This window comes from Blastomyces gilchristii, assembly GCF_000003855.2.
Source record: "Blastomyces gilchristii SLH14081 genomic scaffold supercont1.3, whole genome shotgun sequence".
In the NCBI taxonomy this organism is placed as follows: Eukaryota; Fungi; Ascomycota; class Eurotiomycetes; order Onygenales; family Ajellomycetaceae; genus Blastomyces; species Blastomyces gilchristii.
In genome coordinates this window covers 5287889-5298632 of record NW_003101680.1, presented here as the reverse complement: position 1 = coordinate 5298632, position 10744 = coordinate 5287889, and the positions used below count along the sequence as shown (strand labels likewise).

The following is a 10744-nucleotide window of genomic DNA, read 5'->3' as shown; positions in this document are numbered from 1 at the left end:
TTGATACTGTGATCTATTCCTGCATCTCAAAAGAGGGGTAAATTTGTAATGTTATCTTGTTGAAAGATATCTAGATATTCATGATATTGTTAAGAGAGTTTTGTATGAGAATCTGTTATTATAGTATGAAATAACTTCTCTAGAACTTTCTTGATATCAGTCAGGCTGATAAAATAGATTGATATATGATTCTGCTATCAGTGACTTTATCAGTGACTCTGTTAATGATTTTGATAATAACTTCTTTTTCAGAGCATTTTATAAGTGATGGCAGAAATCTGTGTAAGATTCATAGTCTTGTGAATATCATCTTTGTGAATTCTATCATTGTTAGAGAATATCAAGCTCCTGTTTTAAGTGTTCAATAGAATGCCTTGTTCAGATAGCCAGGCAAGTTCTAATATAAGATTATAATCAAGATTATCAACTTTATATATGTAGACATCTTCACATTAATGTTCTCTGACATCTATGTTTAGTTTTACTATATAATAAGTGCAAACATCTTTTGAATTATCAAATTCTGTGAAAAGTCAGAGTTTTAATAAGAAGATACACTGAAGATTATAATATCTTACAACTGAAGATTTAATCATTGCATAGTAATATAGACTACTATCTATCATAGTCTTTGTATTATACATCTTATTTATCACAGTAGATACAAGAATCACATTCATTATTATCTTTTCTTCAAATTGTTATTATCTGATCTCTTCAAGCTTCTGTTTATAAATTTAAACAGGAGCTAAACTTTTCCCTGTTTCATTGAAGCATTCTCATAGTTATCTTCTAAATCTTTCTTCACTGCAATGTGGTTGATATGAACAGACACTGATTCATTCTTTGAGTGAGAAGACACTGATCTTTCTCTCAAGTGAGAAGACATATAGATTAATCAGCAGTTGAAAGCAATGTGTTCTGATTAATTACAGTTGATGTATACTTCACATTGACATCAGTCAGCAACTTCTTCAGAAGTGATCTCAGGAACTCAGAAGCCTGTTCAAACAGTGAAGACTCTTGCTTATATATAGACATTTGAGTCTACTCAGTTCATAGCATCTGTATTGTTATTGTTATTCTTCAGCACAGATGTGAGTGTATAAGTGACTGAGATGTAACATCTTCTATCACTGTTCTGTATACTCTTGAGCTTGATAAGATGATCATTCAATGTCTGAAGTTATGTATAGAAGTCTTTGTAAGTCAGGTCTTTGTTTACACTTATAGAAGCCTGTAAGAGTTTGAAAGTCAATGTCTTCTTCAGCATACTAATCTTCATTCAATTCTTTCAAGATTAATCACTCACTTCTAGAATATTGATGTTAAAGTCAGGAATGAATATTGTGAGAGAAGTGTTGCTCTGTCAGATACTCTGTAATCAATCTAACTCTTTCTGTTGTATAACAGTGTCTTGAAACAGAATGTTAAGATGTTTGATGATATTATCAGATATTTGCAATGCTGATTCACATACTTTCATTCATGAATGAAACTTCTATTCATGCAATTCTTTAATTGTTTATTGAGATATCAATCTTGATTGATTAATGAACTGATAGCATCTTCATCTACACTCAGTTTTATGAGCATTTCCATACTCTATGATGAGTAGAGAGTGAGATTGAAAGTATTAAAATATATGACAGTATCTAAGTATTCTTTCAGTGCTTTTGTATTTAATTCTGTAGATGCTGAAGTTGCATGAGTTCTCTGTTAAGTTAATTATTAAATTTCCTCATATTGAAGTTATTGAGTTGTATGCATGTTGACTATCTGTTACTGTTATAATTTCAACATTGCTCAGAGTCACTGTGGTATTACTTCTATACTTGTGTTTGAGAGTTCTCTCATATTGTCATTAGACATGTTGTTTATTAAATGTGTGATATCTGTGAAATCTGAAGAAGTATAATTATATGAATATCTCATACATCTGAATGTCAGAACTCTCAGATCTTTTACTGACATTCTCTTGTAAGATTTTATTACAGGGCCAGAATGACTGATAAGCAAGCTTCTATCTGAAGACTTGTTGTTCACTTAACTGTTTGATTGTTTTCTATTTCTTACATGTTATTATGTGTTCAGATATCTTCTCAATGAATAATCATTTCTGATGAGAAGATGATGAACATTTTTCAAGTATAAGAGGCCTACGCCGAATAGATCAGTATAATATATAGGTCTTATATAACAAAGTGAAAAACATTAAAGAAGAAAAGGAAAGAGAAAGTGCGAGAATCAGTGATTGAAGTGGATATTTATATGTGTATGTGGTGGCGTACGCGGTGGAGCTTCGGGGCGGGAGAATTTATACGCGTTCGTAGCGGCCGAGGATCGGCGATCGAGAATGGCCGAGAATCGGAGCTTCTCGCGGAATCTATGGAGTGTAATGGAGTAGTCTATATAATTGATCGGGCGCAGCCCGCCACAGATACATTTGATCATGTTTCAAAGTCTAAGATAATTCAAACTCTAAAGATGTTAAAACTGTCACTTGCTCTAATAAAATGAGTTAACTGTTTTATATCTAAAAGAATTATACATCTATTCTTTGATGAAATGAAATAAGATAAGACTGAGATAGAAATAGAAGTACTGTAAGAATCTTCTATCTCATCAGTTCTATTTATAATATACAGTGCATATCTATTCAAGAATAGAGAGATGAAAATAGTAAGATCTTCAAGTTATATAGATGATATTGATCTAGTCTACAGTTTAAAGACAATCAAAGAGAATTTAGAAGTGATTGAGAAAGTAGTAAAGAAAATCTTTGTTAGAGCAGATATCAATCTAATTTAATTTAATATGAATAAAATTGAGCTAATTCACTTTTTTTCAAGATTCAATGAGAAAAACCTAAGTCTAACTCTTTTGAATAAAGAGATTAAACCCAGTTTGAATGTCAAATGACTAGAAGTATGCTTAAACTCTAAGTTGAATTTTAAATATCATATTCAACAAAGAATCATCAAGGCAGAGAGACTACTGAATAGTGTAATCAGACTATCAAATACTGAGAGAGATCTATTCTTTCAGGCTATGAGACAATTATACATAGCCTGTATCATCTCAGTAGCTGATTATAAAGTTTAGATTTAATGAAATAATTAAGATAATTTCACTGAACTCTATCAAAGTCTATAAAACAGAGCTTTGAGAAGAATTCTGAAAGCATTCAAATCACCTTCTACTAAAACAATGAAAATTGAAGCTTCAATTTCATCTTCTACTAGTTGATTTGAAAAGACCTGCATGAACTATGCTCTGAGAGTCATGAAGATGAGCTTAAATCATATAATCAGAGAAAGAGTCTCTTCTTCATTTTCATTAATTAACTCAGAAAATGAACTGAATTGAAATAGATTTCTTGATTGAAATGAGAATAGTGTTTCAAAGAAAATGCTCTCTTAACTGTATAAACTATATTCACTGATCAAAATTTAATTTTCTTTATTAAATGTTAAGAAAATTGATCATGAGAAGATATCTCTCTGAAGAGAAAAGCTGAAATCTCTCATAGACTTATAAATATATGAACTATCTAAAGAGAGATGATATGAACAGTATTTGAAGAAGATCTCTATAATAAATACAAAAGCCTCTATTCTGATTTACTCAGATGACTTAAAAAATGAGAGTTTGAATGAATTAGATGCAGACATTGCTTATACTGAAGATAATATCAATTTCATCTCAGATTTCTAAAATTTGAGCTGTGAATCTGAAGTCTTTGATGCTGAACTATTTATAATAGTAAAGGCTTTCAAACTTATTGAGATAAAATCTTATAAAAGAGGAAATAACTTGAAAGAGATATGAATATTCTCTGATAGTTAAGCTGCTTTGAAAAGACTTAACAATAGTCAGATTCATAATAATTAAATAAATCTTGAACTGATTTTAAATTCTGTTATGAAGAGTCAAAAGCAAAGAATATTAAATTTAATAATTTATTTACACTGAGTTCCTGCTTATATGAATATTCATGACAATGAATTGACTGATTCAGCAGCTAGAAGGAGTTCAGAATTAGATAATTCTATTCAAAAAACAGTGTTCAGGTCTTTTATAAAGAGAAAGATAAAAGAATCTTATTTAAACAAGTGAAATAAAAGCTGACAGAAACAAATGAAGAGTATACATTATTCAAGATTTGAGATAAGATCTAAGTGAAAATCTTGTATAATTAAATGTAAAAAGAAAATATTCTTATCTATAATTCAGCTGAAACTAGAACATAATTATTTCAAATCTTATATACAAAGATTTGATACTAGATTTGATTCAACAGAATGCTTGTTCTGCAATGCAAATGAAAATTGTGAGTATATTGTAATATATTATGCATTATATAATAGTCTCAGAGTCAGATTGAAAGAGAAGTATGATTTAAATCAATTAAATATAAGATTCTTATTCTCAACTGAGACAGGAATTAAATATCTAATAGACTTTCTATCAGAAACTTAAGCAGTTATAAGAAAACAGCTGAATTCAGAAGTATCTGAATATGAAGAGATGTAAATTAATTGAATGTAGTCTGTTAAAACAGCTATATACTATCTGTTAATAATTTTGATTTGTTATAGTCTTTCTTTACTTTTCCTTTTTTATTCTTTTCTATCTATCTATTTAATATGTCTATCTTTAAGACTGTGTTCTCTTTTCTTTTATTATGATATTATAAAATGGCTCTGAAGTATCAGAAGGTGTTAAAATACTGCAATTTATAAACACTTTTTATATTCTGGGCTGGAATTTTCTGATTTTGCATATCTGAAATTGATAAATGTATAATAGTTAACTTTATAGATATAGGAAAAACCCTGAGAACTAAAAGTTCTCAGGTAGATGTCATAGTCTCTGACTGCATATGTGATTCAAAGGTTGCTTGAGCCAGCGTACGATTACAGGCATACGCCGGCTTCTTATATACTGTACGCTAAGTTAATTGGTGGCCGCTATGGCCCCTTTACATTCATAAGCAAGTTCAGAAGCAGCCGCGTTATTATTCAGCAGTCATACATTCTTCCAAACCACATTCTTCCTCACCAGATTTGGCCACACTCACATGACCATGACATACACCTGAGCTTCATGCGGATTAGCATATCACTAGTGTTCACGATTATGTGACCTATCCCTGATTCGGCTAGCATCTCACATACATTCTCATAAAGAAACTTTCACTATATTATATCACTTATTTACTAACTTTTCTCATTCTTCAATCATCTTCTTCATCATTATCATCATTAAATACTATCATCTCATTCAAGATTTCTGTTCCTTCTTCTGTTCAACATCTTCTATCTGTTGTTCATCTATCACATTATACATGTTTCTAGCAATGGCTTCTCATTCTCATAACAAGCATTCTTACAGTACTCATATCAAGCAGTTCATTAGCAGTAAGTATAACACATTGTGAAATGTGATCAGAACTTGTTTATCTTCTAACAATCATTAAAATATACTATTATAAATAACATATCTTCTTCATCTTCTCATACATCTCTGATTCTCTTTTCTTCAGCAGCATCTGATCATGTTTTTCTGATCATGTTTTTCTGATCATTTTATATGACTGCAGATGCTGATATTTCTATTTTAATTTATATAGAATCTTCACATGTTGACAGATCTACATTCACTGATGATTATGATCTCAATGTTAAATTATTGATTGAGAACTTGAAGAACATGATAATAAAGAAATTGTCTGTGTTATGTATGACTGAGTCTTCTGTGTCTTTCTCTATCTTCTCTATTTCTTTCTCTGCTACTCTCTCTCAATCTTCTACATCTGTCTCTGTGTCTGATTCTGCTGCTTCTGCTACCTCTGTCTCTGTGTCTGATTCTCTCACTTCTGCTATCTCTGCTCTCTCTGATTCTGCTGTCTCTGCTTTCATTATCAGCTCTCCCTATTTCAAGAAGATATTATATAGACTTAATGAATTATATTTCTCAGTGTATATACTCTCACTCTTCTTATCAATCTCTAGAATAATTTATTGTACAAAGACTATATATGATACAACTATCTAATGCTTGACTGCAGACACTGATTATTATATTCATTTTAAATATTTATGATGAAATAATTATTCATTTATACTGAAGAATCACTCTCTCTCTTAACAGTGTTAAGATTATAAGTCTTTTCTTTTTTCATCTTCTCTTTCTGACACTGATTTTCCTGTTCTTAAAGAAAATTGTTATGAGTTTTATTATATATAAAGTCATAGCATTCACAGATATTAAGAAACTTTTTATAATTATTAAATTCAATATTACAGGTACATTCACTCTGATAAATATCTTCAGAATGATTGACTCATATCAGTCTATTCTCTGATATTTATCATTCAACTTCGTGATACAGATAAAGAATATCTGTGTTTTCAGAAACAGAAATATGAATGTTATACTCTTTTACACTCACAGATGTGAGACTTGTACACCTTATCTGAGATATCATTGTGAAAATGAGCTGTTTACATGCTGTATTCTACTTTCTATATTCTCTCATATCTCTCTCTCTCTTTCTGAAAAGTCTCATGCATGTTGTAATTATACATATAATTCTAAGATCAGTAGATGTTTATTTGATAATTATTATCTCTGCTTTTACAGTTTCATATACTAACAATAGTTCTTAGTTACTTCAGTGTCAGAGATTATTTTAATTGAAGATGATAACACTGCTGAGACTATTCTCTCTCACTCTCAAGCTTCTCTCATCACTTTCTCTCTCTCTTCTGCAGAGAAGATGATATATATACTAGATTATAAGTATTCAGCTCTAGATGACTTCTGTCATCATTCATTCAGTTCTGTATCTTCTTCTTCTTTCATTTCTTCTGTCTCTGCTCTCTCTGTTCTGACTTCTGATCCTGCATATTCTGTGCTCTTCTTCAATTTTTCTATGTATATGCATAAACATTTCTATATTGGCATTTCAGTCAATCTTGTGATAAATGATATTAATGTCATACACAGAGCAGTAGAGAAATCAGAGACATGCACAGTATTATTGTGAGAGTAGCTTACAGTTCTCAAATTCCTTACAGATCTCAAGTTTTGAGATTTTCTTTATTTTTAGCATTTTTCAGATGATGTGACATTGAAAATAGATTAAATGTGTAATATATAAAAATGAATAAGATATATATGATAACATTTGTCTTTTATCACTGACTCTTACAGTTGATAATCAATTTATTATCTCTTTTCTTTTCTTATACTTTTTCTTTGTCTGCTAGTCACTACTCTTACACAATCTCTATATAATACAGTATTCAGTGACTAGGTTCAGCAGCTTCTATCTTTTGTGATTCTGTCTTACACATTATACTGTCTCTCTTCATCTGCTCAGATCACTACAGTGAACAGCTCATTGAAACTAATCTCATCTGATCTCTGAGCATCTTCAGAAGTCAAGATGACTTAATCTCATGTATCTGCAGATGTTTTAAATAATTCATCCTCTATTGTCTCTACAATTGAACTGATATAAACAGTTGAATTCAACTCTGAATTTCTTTTTCTTCTGTAATCTGACTTATGTACAAGTCTGCTGCTTTGAGACTGCTCTTTGTCACATTGTATCTGCTATCTGCAGCACATTATCATATGACTGACTACAGTCTCATCACTTATTGAAGTGTGATATTCATCTGATTTCTTCATTACTTCTCATTCTTTTCTTATAATTGTGAAAAGATCAGAATAAGTGAGATTATCTGATTCATAAGTGTTTATAATTTCTCTTACTTTGTGAGACTTTTTCATTATAAGTCTCTTCTTCTTTAATACTGATGTGAGTGCTGTAAATGATTATAATCTGCTCAGATCTTATATCTTTATCTTCATAAGATATGAATTATTTATTAAATTGTGTAAAATCTGTCTCTCTGATTCTTTCAATACATATACTGTCAGAGAATGTGATTTGAGTATTTTATAGAGCTCAAATCATCTAGATTGAAACTTCTCAGAGCTCTCATTGTATATGAGAACTTATATTTTCATCTTGAGACTCAATTCCTTAACTACTGAGTCTTGTATTCTTTTCAATTGAATTACTCAGTTCAGAAGTAACTTATTAGCTTTTATATATGTATAACTGATCTCTTTCAATCTTGATTTCACATCTGTGACTGTTGTGTTCACAACTGCTACTACTGCATTCATAACTGCTGTTCTCTTCTTCATCTTTTTCAAAGCATTCTTCAGAATGTGTGGATGCAATTCATATAATAGATAGAATGATAAACACTTGAAGACTGCATGCTGCTGAATTCATGTGACGAATAGCATCTGACTGAGATATTCATCTCATAATCTTATAGACTTGTTCACTAGATATTTCATCAGCATGTTACTCAAGATTTCATTCAAGTGTTTTACTTTTCTGTTCATCTGTGAGTGATATGATGTTGTTCTACAATATCTTGTCTGTAACTGACTTATGAAATGCCTCATCACTTCTTCTACAAGATTCAAATCATTATCAGTTAGAATCTCACACAGCATTTCATAGTTAATATAGATTTCATTATATAGAAACTTTACTACTATTATCTCTATCATCTCTGTAACTGCTTTCACAACTGGTCAGTCAGTAGTATAATCAATAGCAGTGATTATTCATCAATTTCTATTTAATGTTCACAGTAATATATCTATGAGATTCACTTCTCATCATTCAAATGATTGTATCATACACTTTATCTGATGTTGTACTTTCTCACATTCTAACCCTTTCTTAGATTCTTTCATGACCTGATAATTCAGGCACTTGTGAGTGTATACCTGAATATTCTCAGCCATGCTTAGTCAGTATACTCTTAATTTGAGTATACTCATGAGTTCAGAGCTTTCTAAGGGACTGAATTCCTTGTGCATACAAGTCATTAAGTCATATCTAAATGAATATTCTAGATAGAGAGCTTTCACATATTCTAGATTGTGATAAAGCACAACATCATTTTTCAATTCTCTCTGCTTAAAGTTCAGAAGCATCTCTTCTACTACTTTCATAAGATGCTTGTCATCTGACATCTTATCATTCTTTAAGTAAGAGATCATTATATTTACTTATTCTGATTCCTTGCACTCTCTCAGCATTTTTAATACAAACTTCTCTTATATCTGATTTGTAGAATCCTCACTTATGAAATCAGATCTGCAACTGATTGTATTAGATATCATAGTATTCAATCTCTTTCAGTACTTAATATGAAGATTATACACTTAAAACTCTGAGATTCAATATACTAAGCATTTAAAAGGTTTTATTGTTGATTGTAGATAGATGAGGCTTTCATGATCTATGATCACTGTTATTATATATCTGTTATCAATATATCTATCTCATAACACCAGTGCATGCTTGATCACTAGTAATTTCTTTTCATACACTGAGTAATTGAGCTCAGTACTCAATAGTTTCCTATCATTGTACATTATCAGATGCAGCTTGTCATTCTTACTCATCTGTAGAAGAGCGCCTTTGATAGCTCATTCAGATGTGTTCATCTCAATGTAGACAGATTTATTATAATCTGATTAAATAAGTAGTAAGAATATTATTATATATTCTCTCAATGTGAGAAAAGCCTCTTCATATACAGTATTTCAGATGATTGAATAAAACTTCTTCTTTCACAGATTTGCATTTATTTCTCTTAAGAGATCTGAGAGTGATGCAGATATTCATGTGAAATTCTTGATAAATCTACAGTAATATGAGATCAACTCAAGAAACTGTTGTATATAATGTATATTTCTCAGTCACAGCTAATTCACTATGACATTCAATTTCTCTGAGATGAGATATATACAGTTATCACTCACTATATATTCTATGAACTTCAACTCTTCTGTTTCAAATACACACTTTGTTGATTTGATATAGAGCTTATACTCTGTCAGAGTTGTAAGCACTTCATTGAGATGCTTCAGATATTCATTATATGAGTTTAAAAAGACTAGAATGTCATCAAGATATATAAGATATGAGATTTCATTCTGTTTATAAAGAATCATATTCATTATCATTTAAAAGATGATGAATGCATTTGTCAGACTGAATGACATTGTCAGAAATTTGAACTTCTCTCATTGTGTATTAAACATGATTTGCAGAACTGACAGTTTGCTTATATAAATCTGCCAGTATTCTGAGAGAAGATTGATCTTTGATAGATATCAGACATTTTCAATTATATTCAACTGTTGTTGAATCTGTGACAGTGAATATTCATTCTTGATCATAAGTTTATTAAGTACTTGATAATTGATACACATCTGTCACCTCTCATTCATCTTTTTCACAAATAGAACTGAGAAGCCTCACGCACTTGATGAGAGTTGTATGAGATCATATTTTAGAAGGTCTGTGATCTGCTACTTCTGTTCTTCAAGATGCATTTGTGACAGAGAGTATGTATTCTGATTGACTGATTTCACATTCTCTGTGTCAATCTCATGTACAAATCCTCATTCTGGCAGCAATTTCAGTGAAAGATCTGTTTGAAAGACCTTCTTATACTTCTTCAGAAGCTTCTTCATACACTTGTTCTTCTGTATATTCTTTATCTTAGTTTTCTTCACTTTCAGATTCTGTATTATATACAGAATACTTTCAGATGAGATCTTGTAAATCATTCTCTTTATTTATTAATACATAAGCAGATTTAACTCTTCTATATCAGAGATGTGAAAT

The 10744-nt window shown here is 30.4% G+C and overlaps 1 protein-coding gene across 1 annotated transcript; it reads left to right on the top strand.

The window, feature by feature from the left end:
• Positions 1–5635: 5635 nt before the first annotated feature.
• On the top strand, positions 5636–6494 carry BDBG_16604 (uncharacterized protein; the record flags this gene model as incomplete). Its single annotated transcript, XM_031724526.1, has 3 exons — positions 5636–5984; positions 6136–6157; positions 6398–6494. Coding segments are annotated over 3 exons (467 nt in total), but the record flags the coding sequence as incomplete, so codon positions are not given.
• Between the last annotated feature and the right edge of the window lie 4250 nt (positions 6495–10744).